The sequence below is a fragment of the Centropristis striata genome, chromosome 8 (genome assembly GCF_030273125.1).
Source record: "Centropristis striata isolate RG_2023a ecotype Rhode Island chromosome 8, C.striata_1.0, whole genome shotgun sequence".
Taxonomy (NCBI): Eukaryota; Metazoa; Chordata; class Actinopteri; order Perciformes; family Serranidae; genus Centropristis; species Centropristis striata.
The window spans coordinates 37,806,961-37,834,850 of record NC_081524.1 but is presented as its reverse complement, the minus strand read 5'-3'; the positions used below and the strand labels follow the sequence as shown (position 1 = coordinate 37,834,850).

The window sequence follows — 27,890 nt, the reverse complement described above, 5'->3', positions numbered from 1 at the left end:
GGTAATTGTGTCATCATGGCATTTCTCCATAAATTGTACATGAAAATGTTATATTTACTGCAAAACTATGTGTTTTCTACAGTTTATGACAGTAGAATTCAAAGTTTTATGCTATTCTTTGATTTACGGTAATTAAAAGTGTCTACTACGGTGATATACAATGTTTAATTTTACAACCTGATGCAATTTGACAGTGTTTTACTGTCATTTCTACAAATGTTTTTTACTGTGTGTCACAGATCTACAGTATCTCTGTACATGTTTGATAGCAAACTTGTTGCATCTGCTTTCAAATAGCTTCTGTAGAGGCAAAGATCACAGTTACACTTGAATTTTCAAGCATAACAGTAAGTGCTGTCGATCTGCACTTTAAAAAATTATCTGTTTAATTTACAGTAAAATACTGGCAGCTTTGGTTGCCAGAAGTTCACCGTAAAAATACACTTAGTGGGTTTTTTCTCCGCTAAATTTAAATGTAAATATCAGCAAAAACTGTAATTTAGAGTGAATATTCACGTTTGTTTTTTTAGGGTAATTGTGTCATTCATTCACACATCATGGTATTTCTCCATTAACTTTACATGAAAATGTTATATTTTTACAGCAAAACTGTGTGTTTCCTACAGTTTATGACAGTAAAAGTAAGTTTTGTGCTATTCTTTGATTTACGGCAGGGGTCTCTAACTCAAATTACAAAAAAAAAGACACAAAATTACCAAAAAAAGACACAGAATTACCAAAAAAGACACATAATTATTAAAAAAAGACACAAAATGATTTAAAAAGACACACAATTATTGAAAAAGGACACACAATTATTTTAAAAAGACACAAAATTACCAATAAATGACACAAAATTACCAAAAAAAGTAATTAATGGGACCTTCCATACACAACACGGTAAAGTGACATTGATATAAAACTCACATCAAAGAGTTTGAGACCCCTGATTTACGGTAATTAAAAGTATCTATAATGGTGATATACAATTTTTAATTTTACGCCCTATTTCTGATGTAATTTGACATTGTTTTACTGTAATTTCGACAAACATTTTTTACAGTGTGCTTTGTTGAATAAAACATGTTAAAAAAGGTTATTGTGTAGTCAAGCAAGAAGAGCCAGCTCATAGCGTTTGATTCAATAATTCATTTTGTTGCTGTTTCATTTGTCTTTTATACAGTGAACATATAGGCTGCCATTTATATTTCATAGGGAACATACTGTATGCTCTGTAGGACAAATCTTCAGCGTTTCTGTCTGTCTGCTCTCCTGCTGTGAGCTCTGTGATGTCTTGTAAAGGAGCTTCTGAGATATCGAGGCTCTACGTCCCTCATTCCAATCATTTGAGTGATTTCTTCACAATATCCACAAGAGTCTGAAAGACAAATCAGAGCGACTGATGTTTTCTAATCAGTTTCTATTCTCCGAGACATCATCAGTCTTTCAGCAGAGAATGATTTCAGCCCTTTAATGTGTGCAAGAAATGAAAATAAAAGACCAGTTGAACATAGAATCAATGGACCATGATGCAAAAATAGCACAGAATTTGATGTTTTCAACACACCGTCTACTGGTGTGTGTCATTTAGGTGTTAGGTGTATCTTAGTAATGTTATTGGTCTAGACGGATTTCAGAATAAAGGCCTTCTATAAGAAGTGAGGAGCATTTATGGGTACAAGTCGGGAACTGGCCTACCTTACATATTTCAAGGGTGCTGAGTTCCCAAGTGAAATTTTTAATTTTTGACCTTCTAATTTGTATATCAAATGGCCACCAAATTGCCCGTCTTGCACAGTCATTGGACCATTTTTTTTTTGTAAGTAGACAATCAAGATGAGGAAATTAAGTTTCTGGATCTATAGTCTAGGGTCAGAGCAAGGATATAGTGGAGGCTCAGTGTCTTTTTTATGTATATATATATATATATATGCAAAATACCAACTGGAACATTTAAAAGTGATTGATTGAATATTTATGTCGGTCTTAAAAAATGACACAAATAATGCTTAATTTCACCTTAAAAGTTGGTATTTTGCATATATATAAATATACATAAAAAAGACACTGAGCCTCCACTATATCCTTGCTCTGACTCTAGACTATAGATCTAGAAACTTAATTTCCTCATCTTTGATTGCCTACTCACCAAAAAACTTGGGGAAAATGGTCCAACAACTGAGCAAGATGGGCAATTTGGTGGCCATTTTGATATGCAAATGAGAAGGTCAAAAACTCAAAATTTCGCTTGGGAACCATTTTTTTGGGGGATTCAGCACCCTTGAAATAAGTAAAGTAGGCCAGTTCCTGACTTGTACCCATAAATGCTCCTCACTTTCACTTTTTGGACAATTCTGTCTAGACTATATCGCTCGACCGTGACTATTTGCGCTCAACTTGCACTCCAGTACAGTCAAGAGTTCACAATCCATATTCAGTGAGAATCTCAATTATTTTACAAAGATAGTATAGTGGTTTAATTTTTTCCTCCAAGGTGAGTTTACAAAAACTGTGGGGAAAAAACAGTCGTATGAATATGTGTCATTCAGGACTTTGGGCCTGTGTCACTTTAACCCTTAATAGGACACTCATTGAAATACTTGCAAATTCCAAATTTCAACCCTAGAGAATATTGGAGGATATTACATACTGCCAGAATATGTAAAAAAAAAAAAAAAAAAAAACATACGGAGGAGGGTAATATTTTGAGAAAAAAGTTGCTTTTTTCGCTTTTTTCTTGTAAATCTGCAACTTTTTTCATGCAGATTTGTCACTTAAAATCTCTTAAATCTACATCTTTTTTCTTGTAGATTTGCCACTTTAATCTAGTAAATTTGCAACTTTTTTCTCGAAATATTATTTTATTTATTACTCATTTATTACTCATTTTAGATATCCGCTGAAGTTACCAAATTTAGTTCTTCGCCTGATAAAGGGTTAACAGAATTTAAAAGAACAAAGCTGGTGATATTCCTAATTGTCTGCAAAAAGTGTGAAAAGACATAAAACAACAATGAATGTATCTAAATAGCCAGAGATATCTTTTTCATCTGTCCCATAGAACTGCTGAATAAAGGAGACTTAGATTTTAGTGAGAATTTGCAGACAGATGCTTTGTTTTTGTTGTTGTTGGGTTTTTTTTTTTCAATTTTTGAGTAATTGATGTACAAATGTTCAATTTGGGAATTAACTATTCCTTTTAAACACATAAATGAGCCACTCTAATGCACTGGGTGACATGTTTTTTAATTAGAAACATAGATACTATAGTTAACTGCTCCTTTAAATTCTCATTAGTCCCTATGGAAAACACTGCCTACTCCTGTTCGAGCACGGTTTCCTTAAAAAACTATAGCTGTCTTTAAAAAATAACGATGCCATTTTGTTTGTTTTTAAATTAAAATATATTCACACATATTTATTTTTAAAGATTGGCATCTTCTGGAGGAATCAGTGGTCATGCTGTAGAAGTCATTAAGTATTTAAGTCAGACTATTTTTGGTCTTTTCAAATAATTTAAAAATATATAATATCACCAGCCTTATTCTTAAACTAATATATTGTAAAGATAACTAATTATCTTAATCATCTGGAGGCCAGAAACCACCAGTATCATCCCTGACTTATTTCAAACTGTGCTTTCGTTTACACACACTCTTTGGATGTGTGGTACTGGACCCTTCTGACCACCAGGGGTCAAAGGTCAAAGGTCACCCGGGACACTAATCCATCGTTGATTGTACAAACAAATCACACGCCCGACTCCCATGAGGCCTCACTGGCATTTACAAAGAGTATAAATGTCAACAACATCGGTAATAACAACCACAGTAAACAAAACATTGAATTAAAACTGAGGGATATTCACAACAATATTTCAAAATAAAAGCACTTACAAGCTACAACTTATGCTATTCCATATGACAGTTGTATAAATGTTTTCCTAAAGCAGTTATTATTACAACTATTCAATAAGGTACTTCAAATATTATATCTGCTGAAACAAAAAATGTGAAAACATTGAAAGATCAAGCACTTTTGTCAAGAAAATAATTCACTTTTAGCAAGAAGAACATAACGCTGAATAAGGCATTATGGTACAGATTTTCAACCAGCTGAACATATTGTCGACCACACTGCAGAAAACATTTACAAATGGCTTTCTAACAGTGATGGTGATAAAACAAAGTTAAGAACAATAATAGTTATTTCTGAAGATTTCAAATGCTTCACTTAACATTTAGAGCACTTTGTGTAAATACATAGTATTATAATAACATTTGATTTTACTAATTGGTTACAAATTAAGCTTAATGGTACAACAGCTTGACAGCACTTTGAAACAAAAGAAATCACATTATCACTTAATATGCTGTTACAGAATAATATCTTTACATTTCATAAATAGATGCCTTTATAAATAAAACTGCTTTGCTGCAATGGTAGGATTTATTTGACTTCTGTGCAAAAAATATCTTCTTCTCCCTGCTTTAATCTACTCTAGCCTGTGCCCAAAGATCATCAGTGGAAACGTGTCCATTAGCTGTAATATGTGTAGGAGGCTTCTTGTTTCTTGCTAATGCATTCGATCCGATTCAGACTTGCCGCCATGCCAGTTTGAGGTCATTCAGTCACAACTATGAGTCCAAATAGCAGTTCTCCTTCAGCTCCTCAGTTTACTGTCAGCTGAATCTTTTTTGGTTGTGCAAAAAAAAAAAAAAGAAAGAAGAAAAAAGCAGAGCAGCCTAAGTGCTGGAGGAGTGGAAACAATGAGTCAACACTGAAGTTCATGGTGAAAATACGCTGGAAGCATCAGTCGTCTCTAATCACGAAGGCCAAATTTTAGGTTATTAAAGGTGTCTTTCATCATGTATCAGATGTGAAAAATGTCATTTTGTGTGTGGCGTTGTAATTATTTCTCTGCTAACCTTCACAACAACTAGCACGAAATTGGATACATCCTCTAATTTAAATATTACAGAGCCAAGTCCCAGCTAAACATTCACATTATTGGATTCTCATTAGCTCGAATGAGTCTCAGTGACAATACGATTACCAGTCTGGATATACAGTGCATTCATTGCACTGGCTCTGTCCTCATATGGATGTGAAACTAAACACTCTGAGTCCTGAATTACAGTCAATTCCTCTTTAAAGCCACTATAAAAGCAAATTTCCCCCCAAAAAATGAGTTATGATGTGTCAAGCAAAAGGAGTAACTCATCAATATCATCTGATTTTTGCAGCTAAAGAGCCAGATTTTCCCCTCAGGAGTTGGTGGAGACCAAAATAGTTAAAAGACGAGTGGATATTTACCTTATATTTAAACATACATTTAAAAATGATGTAAAATGAATGATAATGTTGCTCTATAACTGCTGATTGTGTAAATAGGAAAGTTTTTGGGAACGCTTTATATTAAGGTCCTTGTAATAACCATTAATTAGCAAGTAATAAGGCCCTTGTAAGTCCTTACAAGATGCTTATTAACATTATTGTGTGTTTATAAGCTTATATAAGTGTTAATAACGGCATTACAAACACCCATGACCCACCCATTATGTCTTTGCCATGCCTTTATTAATCTTATTTTGTTTGCTTATTGATATTAAAATATACTTTATTGCTCATCTATTATAAGTTAACTATAAGTTAACTATGCTTTTTGCAACTACCGGATCTAAAGCGAGAACAATGCCTTATTACTTGTTAATTAATGGTTATTAAGGACCTTATTATAAAGCGTTACCAAGGTTTTTTTTATAATAATTTAAAAGGTGATTATTTGTTTACAGTCATTTCCGGCCATAATATGAGGTTGTATTCAAAGCTGTCACTTCAATGAATTATCTTTTCTATCTGTTAGCCCCGTTGCGGCTCTTCTGTGTGGAGTCTGCATGTTCTGCAGGGTCAGCAGGGTCCTCCAGTTTCCTCCCACGGTCCAAAGACATGCAGCTTAGGTTTAATTGGTGACTCTAAATTGCCTGTAGGTGTCAATGAGAGCTTTAATTGTTGTCTGTGTCTATGTGCATGTGCTGTGATAGTCCAGGGCGTGCCCCGCCTCTCGTTCATATAAGCAGTGAAGATAAATGTAGTGTGACCCACAGACATCAGCAGACTGTATCTTCCTTGTTCACTCTCTGCCAGTCCTTTACTGAACTCATCATGACTTTCCAATGCTGCAGGGGATTTTCTGATTCACTCTGGTCTTCATCAAGTGAAAAACATGATCTATTGGGTTGATGTCTCATGGCTGACGAGGCCAATCACACTCCAGCTGTACAAAGACTCCTTTTAGTGGCGTCTTCTGTGTTTTAGGATCTACATCCGGCCTGACAATCTGATCACTGTGTGACTCTGCATGTGCACTAACCTATCCTAACCCATGTGAGTTCTACATTGTATTAAGGTGTATTAAGGCCAGAACAAACAGACTCAAGAACAGCTTCTTTCCCAAGGCCATAATCACCCTTAACTGCAGTATGAACTGATCTTCCCTCTAGTGCAATACCTCCAAACAAGTGCAATATCTCACATGTATATGGACCATATTTATTTTTCACTGCTGCAATTCAAAGTGTGCACCTTATGTCTGTTTGTATATTATTTGTATATTATTATTATTATTTCTGAGACATTGTCTCTCGCACTGACTTGGTGGTGTTTATTAATCTCATTGTACCCAGGTACAGTGACAATAAAAGTGATTCTGATTCTGTTCACCTAATATGGATGTGGGAACCAACAAACACTCTTGACGCTTAGAGTGAGCACTTTAGCCTCCTCTTGTTTAACTGTGCAGAGCCAAAACAATGAAAAACACATCACTGTTGAAACACTTTCTAACTGCAATGTGTGTGCTTTATATTGAGTTTGGTCATATGGATGCACTATGCATGTGCTTTATAGAGACTACCAAGGGTGCACATTTGTATCCACTGATCCAGGCACACGCAGGTTTGACAATCTGTGATAACTGTGTCTCACAAACCTATTGGGACTTAGGAGTTTCATCATATAAGACCAATAACTTACATAAATGACAGGTCATTAACCTACATCATGGGCAGTCTGTGGCCTAGAGCTTAGGAATCGGGCTTGCAACTGGAGAGTCGCTGTTTCGAATCCCGGTACTGACAGGTCTAGGACTGAAGTGCCCTTGAGCAAGGCACCTAACCCCCCTGCACAGCTTCCCAGGCGCAGTAATGTGTTGCCCACTGCTCCTTGCATGGTGTGTTCACTTGTGTGAAAAAGGATGGGTTAAATGCAGAGGTTGAATTTCCCCATTGTGGGATTAATAAAGTAATCTTCTTCTTCTTCTTCTTCTATCTTGGGACTCAGACTCCTGTGGTGGAGAACTGTGTGACCTCAGTCTGGAGGTCCTCCTGAACTGTTCTTCCCTCCCATTGGTCCATGCCTAGTCATGCTGGTGGTTGCTGTATGGTTGCAGGAGCACAAACAGACACGGGCTCCCTCGTGCTGTTTCGGGCTCTGGAGAAGCTGTTCTGGTCGAGGCGGGAGCGATACGGCAGGCAGAAATCCCTGAAGCACCTTTTGAAGTTTTCATCCAAGAAGGCGTAGAGCAAGGGGTTGAGGCTGCTGTTGGTGTAGCCCAGAGCAATGCACAGGTGCCAGCAGGCTATCACCAGGAGGTTCTTGCGGTCCACTACCACCATGGTTTTGACAATAATGAAGATGTGGATGGGAGTCCAGCAAATGATGAAGGCCGCCACGACCACCAGGACCATACGGGTGATCCGCCGCATGTTCCTGTCCTTCTCCTTGGAGCCGGAGAGCAGCCGGACACTCTTGAGCCGCAGGATCATCAGACCGTAGCAGACGGTGATGACCAGGACGGGAACCACGAAGGCAAAGATGAACACGCAGATTTTCATCACTGTGTCCCAGTACCAGTCAGGGTGGGGGAACCTGAGCTCACAGGAAGTGATTCCTGAGGAGTGAAAACAATTATACGTTTAATAGAAGGCCATGTGGAGACACTAATTCAAGTTAATAACAGCTCAAACGTTCTATTTTACGGTTTAATTACTCCCTGAACTCAACACTTGCCCCCAAAGCTGATAAAAAGCTGCTAAATTAAGTTTTCACACAGTAATGGTTATTTTAGGCATTTTATTCGGTAACACTTTACAATAACCATCATTTATAGATGGTAAATAGACCATTTATAAATGGTAAACAGATAGTCTACACTGTAAAAAAAGTTTGTAGAAATTACAGTAAAACACTGTCAAATTGCATCAGAAATAGGGCGTAAAACTAAAAATTGTGTATCACCGTAGTAGACACTTTTAATTACTGTAATTCAAAGAATAGCACAAAACTTTAAATTCTACTGTCATAAACTGTAGAAAAACACAGTTTTGCTGTAAAAATATAAACATTTCATGTAAAATAAATGGAGAAATACCACGATGACACAATTATCCTAAAAGTAATGGGATTATTCAGTATAAATTACAGTTTTTGCTGATATTTACATTTACATACGCTCACTGTATTTTTTACGGTGATGTTCTGGCAACCACAGCTGCCGGTATTTTACCGTAAATTTAACAGATTTTTTTTTTTTTACAGTGTATTAATGTTTAATCATCATTTATAAACCATATATAGGCCATTTAGAACGGTGAATAGAAAATGTAATAATGTTGAACTATAATTTATAAATGCCAAATAGATTACTTTACCATAAACAAACATAATTATTAGTTTATGAATAGCTTTACACACATTATAACATTTTTAACACCATATTAAGTATGTAAATGATTTCAAAATTATTCTTATACCTTTAAGAAATTGCTTCATAACTAACTTCATAAATGACAAATAGATGGTATATTAATGTAAGTTTATAGTTACTTTACCATTAAGAAACCAATAAATCATAATTAATAGTTTATCAATAGTTTTAGTTACACTCATTTTAATATTTTTAACACCATATTAAGTATGTAAATGATTTCAAAATTATTCTTATACCTTTAAGAAATCGCTTGAAACCATTTAAAGATTAAATATGTAAACAGATAGTTTATTAATGTTTAATCAGCATTTATAAACTGTATATAGACCATTTAGAATGTTAAATACATAATTTATTAATGTTTAACTAACTTCATAAATGACAAATAGATGGTATATTAATGTAAGTTTATAGTTACTTTACCATTAAGAAACCAATAAATCATAATTAATAGTTTATCAATAGTTTTAGTTACACTCATTTTAATATTTTTAACACCATATTAAGTATGTTAATGATTCATATACCTTTAAGAAATTGGTTGAAAACATTTAAAGATTAAATATGTATAGAATTTTGTAAATGGTTAATAATTACCTTAAATATAAATAAATACCTTTTATTCTTAAATAATAAAAATCTGATACCTTTATCCGTCACCTTGGTAACGGCCATGATCATAACAGGGACTCCGACAGCAGAGGAGAGGAACCAGATGCAGACGTTGATGAGTTTGGCTTTGGCGGGCGTGCGGAAGTCCAGGGCTCTCACGGGGTGGCAGACGGCGATGTAGCGGTCCACGCTCATCATGGTGAGCGTGAAGATGCTGGTGAACATGTTGTAATAGTCGATGGCGATGACCACTTTACACAACACCTCCCCGAAGGGCCACGTGCTCATCAGGTACTTGGCGCTCTGGAAGGGGAGCGTGCTGGTGGCGAGGGCGTCGGCCAGAGCCAGGTTGAAGATGTAGATGTTGGTGGCGGTCTTCATCTTGGTGTACCTGGTTGGTTGGAAGAAAATCAAGGGGCACTTTTTTTAACCTGGTCTCACAGAAATCCGTGAAATAGCCACGGATTTCGCTTAACTCAAAATCCGTGGAATAGCCACGGAATCGCTCAAATTTCCGTGAAACTGACACGGATTTCGCTACAATGCAAGTTAATGACAGTCATATCCCGTGGCTATTGGTTTGTTCCAAGTCACGTGACTTTCAAGGTCCCGGCGGTCAGAACAAAAAACATGGCGGACAGTTCTCTCATTTTTAGTGAAAAATCAATATTTTGACTTAATTTCTGCATAAAAATGGATTTTGATCACATTTCTAGCGAGAAATATATGTTTTATTTTCTAAATATTCACTCAGTGAATGTACATAATCACTTTGTATGTTGGAATAGCCACGGGATATGACTGTCATTAACTTGCATTGTAGCGAAATCCGTGTCAGTTTCACGGAAATTTGAGCGTTTTCGTGGCTATTCCACGGATTTATGCCCAACTAGCCAGTTGGTAAATGGCTAATTGTTTTTAAGTGCTTAAATGGTCTGGCACCGTCTTATTTATCAGAGCTTTTAAAACCCCACAGTACTTCCAGAGCACTTAGGTCGTCTAACCCAGCTTTTCTCAACCTTGAGGTCGGGACCCCAATTGGGGTCACGAGATGATTTCTGGGGGTCGCCAAATCATTTTGGAAGTCAGCTCTGTCTCCACTGTGTTAAAGTGTTCATGTGTTAATGTGTTTTAGTCTTTTTGGTCATTTCATGTCTTTTTTTGGTCATTTCGGGGTTTTTTTTTGGTCATTTTGTGTCTTTTCTTGGTCATTTTGTGTCTTTTTTTGTCATTTTGTTTCCTTTTTTGGTCATTTTGTGTCTTTTGTTTGTCATTTTGTGTCTTTTTTTGTAATTTTGTTTCATTTTTTGGTCATTTTGTGTCTTTTGTTTGTTTTTTAGTCATTTTGTCTTATTTTGTGTCTTTTTTGGACATCTTGTGTCTTTTTTTGTCATTTTGTGTCTTTTTTTTAGTCATTTTGTCTTTTTTTGGTCATTTTGTTTCGTTTCTGTGTCATTTTGTGTCTTTTTGGTCATTTTGTTTCCTTTTTTTGGTCATTTTGTGTCTTTTCAGTCATTTTGTGTCTTTTTGTGGTAATTTTGTTTGTTTTTTGGGTGATCTGAACTGTGCGCGTGAGATTCTGTTCAGTGAGCGGGGGTCGCGGACAACATGCATGTTAAATTGGGGGTCGCGACTCAAAGAGGTTGAGAACTACTGCTCTAACCAGCTGCTCCTGGTCGTACCGCGGTCCAGACTCTGGACTCGTGGGGACAGAGCCTTCTCTGTGGTGGCCCCAAAGCTGTGGAACATCCGACCTCTCCAGGTCAGAGCTGCAGTCTGTTGAGCACTTTAAAACATTATTAAAAACCTATTTATTCTCCTTGGCGTTCAGTCCCAGCTAGGCAAGAATCCTTGGCTTTCTTTTTTACTTTTTTACCCTTTTATTTGTCTTTTTTATCTCTAACTCTGTTTTGGATTGAGCTTTAATTACTATTTTATTTTATTGTTTTACTGTTTTCAGTATTTTATTGTTTTCATTGTTTTTATTTATACCTATTTGTGTATGATTTATTCTATTTTAATAACTGTACAGCACTTTGGTCAACTGAGGTAGTTTTTAAATGAGCTCTATAAATAAACTTTGACTTGACTTGACTTGACTAATAACTTCATATGTTTTTATCCCACTGTAACCAGCAGCAGTACCCCAGAGGGTAGAGGGATCATGGTGAGCTAATTCTTGTCTAATGGTCTTGTCCAGTCTGATAAACTGTAAATTCATCAACACAGTCATTGACATGCAACACTTTCAGTAGTAAATTTGTTTTTTTGGTCCTGGCAATAGCCCTACTTCCCTAATATTAGGGCAAAAATTGCATGGTTAGTTAAAAAAAAGGAAAATAAACCCAATTAATTGCCAGAACAAAGGTAGTTATGTAGCTGATGTAACTGCCAGATGGCCTGATGTGTGGGAGCCTAAATATGTTGGTGACATAAAGCGTGACAGGTGGAAGTCACTTTAAAAGGCATTGTTTACTTTTGGTTTTGCCCAGGGGAAATGGACACCAGTCTCCTGGGTGAAGTCTTTGTTTGTTGACACATGCACCAGCTCCTCCTGCCCCCCCTTAATGCAGCTATTCTCAACCTTGGGGTCGGGACCCCAATTGGGGTCGCGAGATGATTTCTGGGGGTCGCCAAATCATTTGTTTTAGTCTTTTTGGTCACTTAATGTCTTTTTTTGTTCATTTTGTGTCTTTTTAGGTCATTTTGTGTCTTTTTTAAAATCATTTTGTGGTCAATTTGTGTCTTTTTTGGTAATTTGGTTTCCTTTTTTTGGTCATTTTGTGTCTTTTTTGATCATTCTGTGGTCAATTTGTGTCTTTTTTGGTAATTTGGTTTCCTTTTTTTGGTCATTTTGTGTCTTTTTTGATCATTTTGTGGTCAATTTGTGTCTTTTTTGGTCATTTTGTTTACTTTTTTTGGTCATTTTGTGTAGTCGTTTTTGGTCACTTAATGTCTTTTTTGGTCATTTGGTGTCTTTTTTGGTCATTTTGTGTCTTTTTTTGGTCATTTTGTGTCTTTTCTGGTGATTTTGTGTCTTTTTTTGGGTCATTTTGTGTCTTTTTAGGTCATTTTGTGTCTTTTTTGATCATTTTGTTTACTTTTTTTGGTCAGTTTGTTTCTTTTTTGGGTGATCTGAACTGTGCGTGTGAGATTGTGTTCAGTGAGCGGGGGTGACGGACAACATGCATGTTAAATTGGGGGTCGCGACTCAAAAAGGTTGAGAACTACTGCCTTAATGGACCTTGTCATTCTTTATAGTGCTATTACACTCCGTAGCATCACTTTAGCTTTGGCGTCCTTCACTGCAGACTACAAACATAATCATGAGTCATATTAAGCTGCTGCACAAACAACCCATAGGGAAATGTTTTGGGGGAGGAGTTTGAATTTAGAATATTTTTGATAGCCTTAAATAAAGATGCAGAGTGTCTTTGATCCATGATTTCCATTAAACGCTTCAAGGCTAGAAACCTTTTTCTTGTTTGATCTCATCCATTTCCTCTTTCAAACCAGTTCTCCCCCTCGAATTGCATCAAACTAATAAAGCAGCTTTGTTGATGCATGATGTTTTTATGGCACTACACTAAATGCATAACTGCCAAAGTGTCTGTAAGCATCCATTAAACAGCACTTCTACAGAATGTAATGCGTCGATTCCTGCTAAAAAGAATCCTCCAGAACTCCTCCCTGATTTCAGATTCAAGTATTTTATATTGTTTTACCAGTGACCAGTCCTGTCTGAAGGCCAGCTGAGCAGTTTTTTTCACTGTTAAAAGATGGATTCCTCCTCATGAGTCCATGATATGACAGCGGTTTTAATTAAATTGCAGCAACAAGCTCTACAAGGAGGGGGGAAGACAAAAGGATGTGTTGCCTTTTATCTTAACCCCCCACGTAAAGCGATTGATTACACTGGCCTCACTCTGAATGTAATTGCCTCACCAGGGAGTGAGTGGGCACACTGTCTTTTTTATTCTCTTGCGTTTGATTATTCTGAAATTGCAGAAGTACAGAAAATCATATTTCAGTTGACAATGGAGGTCCAACCACCACATCATTGCTTTCTCATTTAAACTGCATTAGTCCAACAACAAATCAACATGACATGATTCCTCAGTCTTCAATGCATCAATTCACACAGTCCTCATTGCTTCTGGTGTGCAGGTGAGGGTTCAACATGCTGCTTATTGTCCCATGCAAATTAATCATCTCAGTTTGCAACATAATTCCTGACAGGAGTAATTGGTGCAATGAAGTAATTTCAACGTTAAACTGTTGATCACAAATCCCTCCCTCTCCCCCCTCTCTTGTGTAGGAGGCTGTGTGTGTGTGTGTGTGTGTGTGTGTGTGTGTGTGTGTGTGTGTGTACGGGTGTGTTCAAGTGGGGTTCTCAGACACACTAAAACTGTGGGCATTTACAAAGAAGGATCATCATAAATGTAATATAGCAGGTTTTTAGACTTATTACATTGGTCATTTAAATTCACCCCTGATTTAAAATGCATATATTTATAATTTCCATAATGTCTTATGCAGTTATGCTTTTGTGTGTCTCCCATTTCACTGATTAGACAGCAGCAAACTATAGTTGGAAATATTCAGTTATTCACAAATAACTTATTTTTTTCTCTTCATTTTCAAGGTTTTGCTTTTGTTTGGATTTTTTTTTTTGCTCTTACTAAATGCAAAAACTGATACCTCCTTTTTTATTTATTTTCATGGAATTATTATTTATTGAGAAGCCAGGGATTATGAGCTCAACTTGGTGCGATGTCTTTCTTTCTGTCTTTCTTTCTTTCTTTCGTTCTTTCTTTCTTTCTTTCTTCTCCTTTTATTTTGGATAAGGTATCAAAAAAAAATCATAAATCATGATTTTCTCATATTGCTATTTCTTACCTGACCACCCCGTACATTACAAGCACGTTCCCCAGCAGTCCCACCACACAGATGAGAGAGTAGAGCGCCGTGATACAAACAGCGATGATGAGGCTGGTAGTGTCCCTGGCTGCAGCCCTGCTGCTCGCGCTGCTGTTTGAAGGCACGCGCAGCGGATCTTCAGTAAACGTAACATTGAAAGGAGTAAAAGAGACCGAGTCGTTAAAATCACCAAAAGCGTAAAAGGAGGGAGGAAGAGACATTTCTAAAAACAGTTCAGATGAGATCTTAGCGCGTGGAGAAAAAAAGATTTCCAAAGCAGGTGCACAGGAGCGCACGAGGACTGGACGGCAAATTAGTAATGAGGCGCCCAAAGCAGGGCAGCTCTCTCTCTCTCTCTCTCTCTCTCTCTCTCTCTCTCTCTCTCTCTCTCTCTCTCTCTCTCTCTCTCTCTCCGTCTGCGCGCTCCCTTTTGGCACACTGGCGCACAAAAGCAAGATATGTTTTCCTTCCGCTGCCCAAAGGGCTGCCATTTGTCAAAGTGCTTTAATTAGCTCCAGCGTATAATAATAATGCCTCATTACATCCAGTTTTTATGCGCCTTATTGGCTCTTATCCAAAATAACAGTCTGTCGTTCAACCTGCCACCCAGCAGCTCATCTAACCATGTCAGTCAAAGTGGATCTGAACATCTCTCATTGTTTCTGCTCAATTAGACACGTGTCTTTATTGAGCCATCCTTCTTATAGCTGCCTGCAGACAACACCGAGGTACTCCTTCTCCCACTCTCCACGGCCTGTGGCCTCCTTTATGGGAGCTCCATTAGAGCGGACTCTCAGCACCTCCATGAAATTGCCTTACTAAACCACAGGAGTGATGCAATTACCTGTCAGTATCAAGGTTGATTAAATATTTAAGATGGTTTTTGATTTCAGCCTATAGCAGCGAGTCAAGAATGTGAATTTTGAGTGAATCCTACAAATTGTTGTGTTAGTCTTCACGCAGTGGCGGTTCTACACAGGGGCCCACAGGGGCCACTGCCACTGTGAAGAAGCCCTTGGCCCCTGCTGTGGCCCCTGTGTCAAATTAATAATAAAATGATCAATTTGAAACGATGAATGATGGAACAATTCTTACCTATTTTTTGTTCAATTGTGCACAAAAGGAACCAAAAATGTGTACATTATGTAGTTAAATAAAAGCAATAAAAGCTTGTGTATATTTTAAAAAAGATCATTCTGACTGTACTGCACTTTCAAAACCAAAAAAGTAATTGTGCACAAAGATGAAAAATATCATTGCCGTACAAAAATAACTGTTATTGTCGGTAAGTCTCATTGTTTCAATCAATGTATTTGTATCTTCCAAATATACTTAAATGAGATTTTTAAATAAGCTAAAATAAAGGTTTTGAATGCTTAAATATCATCTTTGCAGTTTTTAGATGTGCCCCTCTGATAAAACACTGGCCCCTCCTTGGCCCCCACAGTAAAACTGGTCTAGAACCGCCACTGTCTTTACGGTCCCTGTCTGCGTAATTGCGTTGGTATCAATTACATGTGTATGAGCAAACAGACTGGTGCAGGCACACAAACATGCAGGGCCATTCATTTGAGAACTCTGTGTTTGCCATGGGTCAATAGTTCACAAATGCTGCTCATGTTTAGCTAAATAAAAAATAAAGAGCATCTTTCTCTTTCCTGAACGAAAGTTTCTCTGTCACTTTGTAAAAACAGAAGCTTGTAATCAATGTTTATATGCAGTAGGGGCCATAGCTTGACCTGTTCTGACACCATCTTACATAAAACTTTAATTACACAAATGTTTGACTTTTAATGCCGAGCAGGTGTGTCTTTTTAAACCTTCATCAAAGCGCTCGTTTATCCGTAGCTGCCTTTTGTTTGCAGCCCATTACTGAGAACATCAGAAACCATCAAGAACATGCAGCTGCGTGCGACCGTGTGTGTCTGCCTAATATCGGTTCATGCGAGCATTTCTCAGGGGTAATTGTTTGTTTGAACGCAGACGGATCACAATCCTCCCGTGGCTGTGGCTGTGTGGAAGTCTTTATATACTCTGCAAAGTGACCTTTACAAAATCCGCCTTGGAGCACCCACCATCAGGGGGACAGGCAGAAGAATCGGGCCAGCCCGCTGAACAAAAGCTCTGGAGCCTCCCACTTTGCTGCTTCTTCTAAAGATAGATCATCCGTGTCTTCCTAAGATGAAGAGCAGTAATTAAAATGATCTGGCTCATTGTGGGAGTTCAATAAGCTCATTTGTCTTCCATTTATGAGGGATGATTGTTTGCAGCTTCAGTGTAGACTTTTGTACGCAATGTATTTCATGGAGCTGGTGCTCACTGTGTAATGTATTCATGTATACATGTGATCATTTGGATGGGGAGGAGTGTTGGTTTCACTTTAAAAAATCTTCAAAAGTCTGATTTCCTTCTGATTTCTCCAGATTGAATCAGACAAAGACAGAAAAAAAAGCAAAAGAGTGACAAAAACATCAGCTTTCATGTGAATGTTGTTATAAAAGAGCTTTTCTGATCTGATGTAAATGCTGCTTGAGGGCGAGTGCCTCTTACTGAGTGAGTGTGAGATAAGAGGAGGGGAGGGAGGCTGTGGGGGTGGAGAGGTCACAGGGGTTATCAAACAGACACCTCCCCTCACATGTGTTTCATTGAATCCAGCCCAGGACTCCCTAAGGCCGCGATCAGACTGCCAGCCAAAATCCGATTTTTAGCCCATCCAGATTGGAACTGGATGGCTCTTTTGAAGTCTGAACAGTCACAAATCACATGAAATCCGATTTTTGCAAACCGGATCGAAACCACTTTGGGAGGTAGTTTCAGATCACATTTGGACAGATGCGTCTCAGTCTGAACCTCCAAACACTCAGATCAGTTTTGACTGTCCGTGACGTCACTCTATGCGGCACGCGTAGCGCCGGCAGCGCGGAGACGAGGTGTCCACCGGCAGCCGCGCCCGACTCATGCGGCCCGACGGGGGCGTCCTTCCGCCCGGTTTCTCCCCTGGTGCGTCTGAGATGTTCTGCACCTCTACTGGACAGTGATAAGGCCAATATACTGAGGTGACCTGCCTCCATCATGTTTGTTGTTTTAGTTCTTGTCGCCGTCGCAATTATATGACGTCTGACGCCGTTACGACATCAGACGCTCTGACGCCGTTACTATAGCAACCTGTCAGATCAGTCAATAATGTGGCCCAGTCTGAACAGAGCAATATCCGATTTGGTGCAATAGCCACGGATTTGCTTAACTCAAAATCCGTTTAATAGCCACAGAATCACTCAAATTTCCGTGAAACTGACACGGATTTCGCTACAATGCAAGTTAATGACAGTCATATCCCGTGGCTATTCCATGGATATTTGTTCCTATTGGTTTGTTCCAAGTCACGTGACTTTCAAGGTTCCGGCGGTCAGAATAAAAAACATGGCGGACAATTCTCTCATTTTTAGTGAAAAAATCAATATTTTGACTTAGTTTCTGCATAAAAATGGATTTTGATCACATTTCTAGCGAGAAATATATGTTTTATTTCCTAAATATTCACTCAGTGAATGTACATAATCACTTTGTATGTTGGAATAGCCACGGGATATGACTGTCATTAACTTGCATTGTAGCCAAATCCGTGTCAGTTTCACGGAAATTTGAGTGATTCCGTGGCTATTCCACGGATTCCTGTGAGACCATGTTGGTTAGACGGCAGTTCAGGAAGTAAATTCACTAAAGTTTAATTTCAGTTAGAGCTGCGTGGGCGACAGCACCTGCTCGTGCTGCAGGAGCCGTGGTAACATGCAGGGTTAGATTAGAGGGGCCCCTAATGAAGAGGGCTAAAAATACTGTCATGTATGAGTGCAGGGTGGGTGCTCAATTAAATAGCAGCTGAGCATATATGATAAACCATATCTTTCTCCGTACACAGTTTTGAGTTGAATGGTAAAAGACAGAGAAATGGGTCTGGACGTACAGTGTGACACCATACAAATGCTTCTGCTTCTGCTGCTTTTGTGGTGTTTATGTTCTCCCCTGAGGGACAATCACTCTTGATTCATTTGCACAGGCACTATGATTACTCGCATAACTCATCAGCCCAATGGAAACCTTGGGAAGCATTACGCTGCCTCCCCAAACCCATCACATTCATGGCAGGGAAAACAGAGTGCAGATCATTTAAAGTGGGTTTCATGTTGGGTTTATGCATTAGGACGGAGTCATGATGACGCACGTTTTATTTATAAATGACTGATTCCGTCTTGTTGAATCATTTTAATACACTTATTATCTTTTATTGATTTAGTTGTGTTATACTTTTACTTATTATACGTTTTAGATTTTATATAAGATGATGTTATACACACACACACACACACACATATATATATAACAATCAATCAATCAGACTTTATTTGTATAGCACTTTTCATACAAGACAGATGCAACACAAAGCGCTTTACATAAAAAAGAAAGGAGAAAAAAATGATAATAAAAAGATAACGAAACATAGAAACAAACACCCTCCACCCATCCCCAATAATAAATAAAGTAAAAAATTAAAAAATTAAAAGATATATAATAATAATATTAATAATAATAATAATAATAATAATAATAATAATCATAATCGTAATCATAATCATAATAATAAATAAAAAGTAAAAGTCAATAATGACCATTATATATATATATATATATATATATATATATATATATATAATTTTAAAAAGCTAGAATAAAAAGCTAGATAAAAAAGATAAAACAATAAATAAATAATTAAGAACTACAGCATGATAAAATATATATATAGAAATAGACTATTAATAGTAGCAAATAAATAAATAAATAAATAAATAAAAGAGAAGATGTAATAACACTAAGATGCATGGGCAGAAAAATCTCTAAAAATGGTAAAAGCCAAGTTAAAAAGATAAGTCTTCAGTTTGCTCTTTAAAATATGAATACCTATATATATATATATATATATAATATTATATAGGTATATATGAGAGGATGTTTATATCTCGTGCAGAAGCAGAAGTGTGTCTGCTATGAGCTGGTATACTTCTTAACTTCTAAAAGGTCAAAGAAAAAAAGGAATACAAACTGTATTATATCTTGACATTTTATTTCTCCACGTTGCTGATAATATTCGTTGCATGTAGTATTAAATGGGAGAGGAGCTACAAGAAAATACACATACTGAGGCTTTGGTAACGCTTTCAAGTTACCTGTTTGTTCTGCAGCTGTCAGAGCTGAAGCACAGACGAGCAGTCTGAGCTTCAGCTGCCTGTCACATCACATCGCTATCTCACAATCACACACAGAGCCACATATAGAGCACCAGCCTGACCTGTTAACCCTATATGTGAGAAGTGGTGTTATCTTATTCATCTTGGATAGGCAGGGGCTATTATTACTTCCTAGAAACACCCTAAAATCTGAGCAATTTATATGTGAACATGTCATTTTGCCATAAATTCACAGCAGCAATGAGACATTTTTGATCGATAGCTGCTTGAGAGCGATCTTTTTCTGTTATTGATTTGAACACAGTGCAGAAAAAGAGCAAATAAGTGTCACTGTGACACCAAGAGGCCATACAATTATCTGACCACCTGAACACATCTTTCATCCTCCAGGGACAGGATACATCTGTATTATTTACAGGTTGCATTCTTCATGAACGAACAAGAAGAATGTCTTTGTGTGATCAATATTTCCTGTCGGTTTGACTGAACAAGCAGCAAAATAAAGCAGAGGAAAAGAGAAAGAGTCTGTAGGAGCAGCCTCTCTGCCCTTGTGTAGCCAGCAACCTGATTCATTTGGACTCTGTGATAAAGTAAAAATGATGTTTAATCTAATGACTCTGAAAGTCTTTGTGGCAGTGTGTGTCAACATAGCTCAGCTGTTAATCACTGTGGTGACACAAGAGCCCAAGAACTGCTGGTGCTGCACTGCAAAAAAAGAAAAGTTGGGTGAACTCAAAATTTCAAGGCAACAAACTTTGGTAAAATTTTAAGTTGGGCAATTAAACTAAATATTTTAAGTTTTGTTTTTGAGTTTGCTCAACTCTGAATTCAGATTTTTGTCAACTCAACTGTAAATTGTACTAACTTATAATTTTACATTGTAATAACTTTTAATTCTTACTTCTGCTAACTTCTGCAATGTGCTGAATTGGAACGATTGTAACGCCGCTATGAAATGTCAGCTAATGTTGCGACCAAAATTTTGAGTTAGCATTGATACGCTAATGGCTACTCTTGTAGCTGTAACAAGCAGCGCCGCTAGCATCAGTTAGCCGCTAGCGTCAGTTAGCCGCTAGCGTCAGCTAATGACCGAATTTCAACGCTTTCCCGCATTTCACAACAAAGAAATAAGAGTTATCAGAACTATTGTCCCTTGTTGTGAACCCCAACTTAAAGATATAAGTAACAACAACTCACAAACTTGTTTTTGAGCAGACAACTGGCTTCCTTTGTTGTGCTAACTTACATTAATGCCTTAAATGTCAGTAATTTATATTTCCAAGTTTTACCAACTTAAATCACTGTTTTAGGCCAAAAAATACAAGTTGGCTTTTTTGCAGTGTGTGGTATTACAGAATGAAGTTGAGGTCCAGAGCAAAATAAGGCTCTGCAAATCTGTTTCACGCCCAAAATATTTACTCTCTCATCGTAGTAAAACACATCAAAACAGAATCATTTGAAGCATCTTCAAGCTAAAAAAAAAAAGAGGCATGCAGCATGTTTACATCATGGGCATTAATATTAGACACACGATGGTTGCGATAATGAGATGTTTACAGCTAGGTTTTTAGGATTTAGAGCAAAATTATTTTCCAGAGGGTGAGTTAAAAAAACAAGCATCAAGAGAATTGTTAATCTTGTTGTTTATATGCAAACATATATACACACGTATTATTCTTGTGTACAAAAAACAAATTTCTTGACACTTATTTTGATTCTGATACAGCAGGAATTTGATTCCAGTTGCTGATCCAAAGTCACATATGTGGCACAAATCATGGTTTGGGTTAAATATTAAAAAAACACTTGTTTTTTGTATTTAGCTAGAGGTTTTTTATTTTTCCCTAACAAATTGCTACCAGTAAATGTTATCTATGAGGCAAGTGTGTTGTGTTATTCCAAATTAGTTGCATGTTTTTCTCAAATAAAATGTATTCACTCACTGCAATGATCTCCATACAGTCCCTTGCATACTTCTCCTTCTCCTCTTTTGTAATTCTATGGGAAGAGAGTGTAACATTTTAAATTGGCAACTAGGAAAATAGAGTACTTAGGCTTTTATGAGTCTGTAAACCTCTTTTTGTCAGCACAACTGGGCAATCATTTGGAGGAAATTGGAAGATTGTTATATTTTTTTAATGCAGCAGCATCCTCAGAGAGGATGGGCTTCTTGTGTTCTCTTTCTTTATGATTGCACATAACAGTTAATGGAATAAATCAAAAATTATACATTTGAAATATTAAATTTATTTGGAGTTGGTTGAATGGTTTATAAGTAATTAATTAGTCACGCTAATAGTTTATCACTTCAAACAATACTCCTCTGATTGCAAAATTACTGATGCTTGCCAAATCCATTTAGTGTTTTTTTCTCAACATCATTAGCGGATCATTCCTCATGTTAACTGTGAAGACTTTTCTCTGATTGCACTGCTAATATTTTCAAGCATTCCACCTCCTCAAGCATGATAGCTGTGATTGACAGATATTTACTCTTTAGCTGCTAAATAGAAACCCTGCAACCCTCTCTCAACATGTTTTCATCTGTTTTTGTTTTTTCCTCTTTCACAGCGGCATTCGGCAATAACGAGCAGAGGTTTAGCTGACAATTAGTTATGCAACAGTGATTTGTCTGGGTCCGGGGCTTGATTTGTTTTCTGATTTCCGCCCGTTGGAGGCAGCCAGCACAGTTCAGATACGAGCAGACAGAGACAGCGTGCACTAATTGAAAATGTTTGTAGCTGCACCACACATTGTGTCAGTCACTGAATAAACACAGAGCTCTGTAGGAAAACAGAGTGCCTTTGGATGCAATTCTGAGGAAGGACTAATGCGCCTGATTCATTGTTTCTTTTCAAGTAGGAATGATGTCATGTAATAATGGCTGAATTATGGCATTAAGACAAGGAATACAAGGGTTAGAGACAGTTTACAGCCCTCAGTGAGTGGCATCTACTTTTTTTGAACAACATTTCTAGAGCTTCTGCTGCGGCAGTTCTTCTTTTGAAAGAGCAGTTAGTCATCGTCGTCATCCACTGGGAGTTCTGAGCGTCTGTCCTTGACCCAAACAAAGCCAATTCATGTCTCATCATACTGTATGCTTTCCATTTCTAGCAAGGGTGCCAGTTATAAATTAGAACGCTGCTGTAAGAGGAGTTGCTGTGCAGAGTGGTGAAGCCAATATTCATTTTCTAAATGCTTGTTGTATTGATTTAAATTATGTTTGGGGGGGTGAAAATGTGGTGTAAATTTACCACCCCTCTGAGTGAGAGGAGTGGATTAAAAACCAAGTCGAAGTTCATTTTAGTTTTCTTTATTATCAATCAATCAGAACACTGCCGAAATACAGCGGAGACAGAACTTTGACAATTTGAGGCTGCTGAAAAAAGGTGTCGCGAATCCAATGAAGCCCTCAGTTCGTCTGACTCTCTGTCTGTAAGTAAGATCATTTAATTCAAATGTTACAGCCCATGCATGTGCACGTTTTTTCGGACATGAGCACGCTGCTAAGCCGACTTTTTAACCTTAAAAGGATACAACTTATACCTGTTTATATTCAAGTTCCAATGCCTTTACTTTCTGACAATTCCCAGATATTAATGGTCATTAAACTGGTTGGAACCAGTTTCTACCTGAAGACTCTGGCTGCTCTAAACAAAGGTTCATACTGAGGCCTTTTAACACAGCAGAACTTTTAGTATTAGAGTAATTAAAATTATTGTTGTCTTTTTGTGCAAGAGGTTGAAACTCAGACTGACTGAAGCACGAGCACGACTTTTCCTTTTATGACTGTTCTGGTTTGAACTGGTTGTCTAATTGGTCGGTTGTCTAGACCCTAAATCAATTTGCTAAGTCCCGCCCCCCCATATATAACTGTTAGGCCTGGCTTCCCCCTCCTCATGTCAGTATTGTCACTGATGTCAGTGAGATATATATCCCAAAGGAAATAATAGCACATTTCTGTAATAATAACACATAATAATAGATGTGAAATATCAGAAGTAAATAGACAGAAAGGACTTGATTGAGGAGTTAAGGAAATAGATAGATAGATAGATAGATAGATAGATAGATAGATAGATAGATAGATAGATAGATAGATAGATAGATAGATAGATAGATAGATAGATAGATAGATAGATAGATAGATAGATAGATAGAACTTTATTGTCTGTCACGAGTGACAGAAATTCGTTTTTGACAGGTTCATATAAAAAACACTAAGAAACAAACATTAAAAACAAAAATGTGCACAATCATGCTAAAAAAGAGGAGGAGGGGCTGTTAAAAGCAGCAGAGTGTTCATTTTTTATTGTTCAGGGTGGTTATTGCAGAGGGGATGAAGGATTTTTTGTAGATGTTTTGTGCAGATAAATACAGAAAGACAGAGAAAATAGGAATAATTCTCTTATAAGAGCTTTCCTCTGCATGTTTTTCCTGAATTAAAGGATTGTACAGCACGGTTGTCCTCAACACGCCAGCCTCACACACACACACACACACACACACACACACACGTGACAGTTTCATCTGATGCAGCAACTGCCCTATTATTGTTTCTGTCACTGCACAATATTCTTCAGGGTCACCGGATACCTACACTAATTCACAGTGAAGGTGTAATATATGTGGGTGGGTGTCAGAAAGGTGTGAAATGAGACGGAAGAGAGTACAACGCAGAGAGGATAGAAGCTGCTGATTCTCAAACACATGCATGCACACACACAGAGACACACACTCATAAAAATGTACAAACGCTGTTATTACCTAAACAGACAGTTTTAAAAAAATGCTACTCGAGGGGGAAAGGCTTATGTAACAGTGACAAGAGGCACAGATCACATCGAATTATACACATGACTGTTGAGTGGCAGATGATCATCAGCGCTCCCTGTGAAACCTGTTAAAGAGGGAAAATGGATTTGACTTTCATTACAGAAAATTTTAAAAAAACCTGCTGCAAGTGCACCAACTTTTCAAACCTTTTTATTTCTAAAGTGTGGAGAAATCCATTAAGATACAAGCTGAGTTCAAGGTCTACAGGTCTGCAGAGAATTCTGTACATGTAGGTTACTGAGAGTCCACAGCAACAAATCAGTGTGATAACACAATCCACGAGCTACTGCACTTAGAGGAGAGTGAAATATGGGGATAAAGGCAGCAAAGGAAAAATACATTGTCAATAAAATCGACTGGGCCAACTGACTAACGAAAAGATGAACTGAATGACTTACAGGATGAGAAAAACCTGAGAGAAGAAAAAGAACAAAAAGGTGCAAAAAAGATATGAAAAACAGCACTTTTTGAGTGCAGATGTTTAAAGAAGATTGAGAGACAAGCATTAACAGTGGCTGGGAAACAGAGAATAAAAGGTGTGAGTTAGAGGACCTCAATGATTAGTGACAAAAAAAAAATAAGTTGGTAAAATGTGGTTGTCAAGGAAACAGCCTCCTAATCTCCATACAAGTCCTCCCTGAAAGAGCAGAGAGGACCACTCCTGTAATTCTGCCTCCTGCCATCCTGTAGGAGGTGAGCTGCCCTCACTGTGACACCTGCTGGACAGTGACACACACTGACATGTTCACATTACAGCAAAGGACCCCGCATGAGGATTATAACTGCAGCTTAGCCCAAACCCACCTGAGCCTTCTCAACCAAATGATGAAATAAAATAAAAAGTAGCCCAGAAGGACACTTTGCTTTTAAAACAAGGTAATTAAATGGGAACAGGGAGCGAGGCTGCTTTTGGGGGATGACGTCAGTCTGCTGATAGAAGTGTGAGTGTGAATGGATAGACTTACAGGAAGAGGGCCAAAACAAACAGATATCTAAAAGCATTTGTTCCCTCAGCTGTTGGCTTCCTAAACCAGTAGTTCCCAACCTTTTTGAGTCGCGACCCCCAATTTAACATGCATGTTGTCCGCGACCCCCGCTCACTGAACGGAATCTCACACGCACAGTTCAGATCTCCCAAAAAGACACAAAATGACCAAAAAAAAGGAAACAAAATGACCCAAAAAGACACAAATTGACCACAAAATGATCAAAAAAGCCACAAAATGACCAAAAAAAGACACAAAATGACCAAAAAAAGAAAACAAAATGACCCAAAAAGACACAAATTGACCACAAAATGATCAAAAAAGCCACAAAATGAACAAAAAAGACACAAAATGACAAGAAAAGACACAAAATGACCAAAAAAAGACACAAAATGACCCAAAAAGACACAAATTGACCACAAAATGATCAAAAAAGCCACAAAATGACCAAAAAAGACACAAAATTACTAGAAAAGACAAAATGACCAAAAAAAAGACACAAAATGACCCAAAAAAGAAACAAAATGACCAAAAAAGACACAAATTGACCACAAAATGATCAAAAAAGCCACAAAATGACCAAAAAAGACACAAAATTACTAGAAAAGACAAAATGACCAAAAAAAAGACACAAAATGACCCAAAAAAGAAACAAAATGACCAAAAAAGACACAAATTGACCACAAAATGATAAAAAAAAAGACACAAAAAAGAAACAAAATGACCAAAAAAAGGAAACAAAATGACCCAAAAAGACACAAATTGACCACAAAATGATCAAAAAAAGACACAAAATGACCAAAAAAAGACATTAAGTGACCAAAAAGACTAAAACACATTAACACATGAACACTTCAACACAGTGGAGACAGAGCTGACTTCCAAAATGATTTGGCGACCCCCAGAAATCATCTCGTGACCCCAATTGGGGTCCCGACCCCAAGGTTGAGAATAGCTGTCCTAAACAAACTAGGGTAGTAGCTTTGTCTTTCTTAAGCAATGTAAATGATTATATTCCATGATGTCTCCCATGTGCTTTTATGCTTTAATGTTTTTATGTTCTGTGTTTTGTATTTATTATGATTATTTGTTTGTTGTGTGACATTTTTAACTACTGAATGAAGAACAAATTGCCCCTCGGGGACAATAAAGATTTATAAAGAAAGAATAGACTGTTAACCTTAAATTCTAGTTGAGTTAAAAAGCTATTTAATTCCCTTCAGTGATTATTGTTTGCAGGCTTTACTGCAGGTTTCACGTAAAATAAAAAAAGATTACAATAAGATGTATTTTTCACATTCCCTGCAATTTTAAATAATTACCTGCTCTGTGAAATGAGTGACATTTCAGCTATGTATAATAGCAAATGACATGCTGCTTTGTTCCCACCTGCAAATTAACAAGACAGTTTGGCTGAAGGGAAGTAGAAGCTTTTGCAACTAGAGGAGCCTAATTGGGCATGTTTTCATCAAGTGTTTAACTAATGGTGTAGTCTTTATGAATGGTAAGTCACTCATTTACCAATGCTATAATGTATAATACAATATGATGAAAACTTTTGGAACCATAAATAAATCAAATCAAAATCAAAATGACTTTAATTCATTCAGTTAGTCTGGTAACTCTGTTAGAATGAGACAGTCTGATGGCTGTAGAAGTGAAGGCTCATAGGTTTTACTTTATAATATGTCATCAGCAAAAAAAAAAGTGAATAATCTTAAATTGTACGATTTCATAAACAATTAAAAAAATTTTCCAAATACAGTTCTGTTGAAAGTTAATATATTTTGATCACATATCCTCCAGAACAGAAACTTGGTGGTCGAATAGAGCATTGGAGGGCCTTATGATGCGTTAAAGAGCTAGCTAAAAAAGCTAAAGCAACCTGGAAACGTAAACATTATTAGTCACATATTATTACTGATATATCATGCTTTAGTTACCAATATTAACCATAAAAAGATAGTTAAGAAGATATTGCTCTCATGTTTGTACAGTAGACATGAAGCAACAGCAGCTGGTTAGCTTCATAGCTGCACAAAATCTGGAAACAGGAAGAAGCAGCTAGCATGACTCTGTCTGCCTACCAGCACATCAACAGTGCACTCATATACATAATATATTTATTAACTTAAGAGTTAACCCTTTATCAGGCGAAGAACTATATTTGGTAACTTCAGTGGATATCAAAATGGGGTTGAGAAAAAAGTTGCACATTTACTAGATTAAAGTGGCAAATCTGTGCAAAAAAGTCGCAGATTTACGAGAGATTTAAAGTGGCAAATCTGCAGGAAAAGTCGCAGATTTACGAGATTTAAAATGGCAAATCTACAAGAAAAAAGGTTGCAGATTTAACAGATTTAAAGTGGTGAATCTGCGAGAAAAAAGCACTTCTTTCTCTTAAATCTGCAACTTTTTTTCTTGTAGATCTGCCACTTTAATCTTGTAAATTTGCAACTTTTTTCTCTAAATGTTTTTATTTTTTATTTTGGATATCCGCTGAAGTTACCAAATACGGTTCTTCGC

At 37.2% G+C, this 27,890-nt stretch overlaps 1 protein-coding gene across 1 annotated transcript; it reads right to left on the bottom strand.

Moving 5' to 3' along the window:
• Window positions 1-6,872: 6,872 nt before the first annotated feature.
• oprd1b (opioid receptor, delta 1b) lies at window positions 6,873-14,590 on the bottom strand. The gene is made up of 3 exons (XM_059338400.1): window positions 14,282-14,590; window positions 9,418-9,773; window positions 6,873-7,951 (listed from the first exon to the last, which is right to left on the bottom strand). The coding sequence occupies exons 1-3, from the start codon at window positions 14,521-14,523 to the stop codon at window positions 7,422-7,424; spliced, it is 1,128 nt and encodes a 375-aa protein (XP_059194383.1). The 5' UTR covers window positions 14,524-14,590; the 3' UTR covers window positions 6,873-7,421.
• Between the last annotated feature and the right edge of the window lie 13,300 nt (window positions 14,591-27,890).

Excerpts from the sequence above, each read along its gene's own strand:
- oprd1b (XM_059338400.1), bottom strand. The coding sequence starts at position 14,523 with ATGTCTCTTCCTCCCTCCTTTTACGCTTTTGGTGATTTTAACGACTCG. Across the intron at positions 9,774-14,281 it reads GTAATGTACGGGGTGGTCAG|GTACACCAAGATGAAGACCG; the intron begins GTAAGAAATAGC and ends CCAACCAACCAG. Across the intron at positions 7,952-9,417 it reads TACCAAGGTGACGGATAAAG|GAATCACTTCCTGTGAGCTC; the intron begins GTATCAGATTTT and ends TTCACTCCTCAG.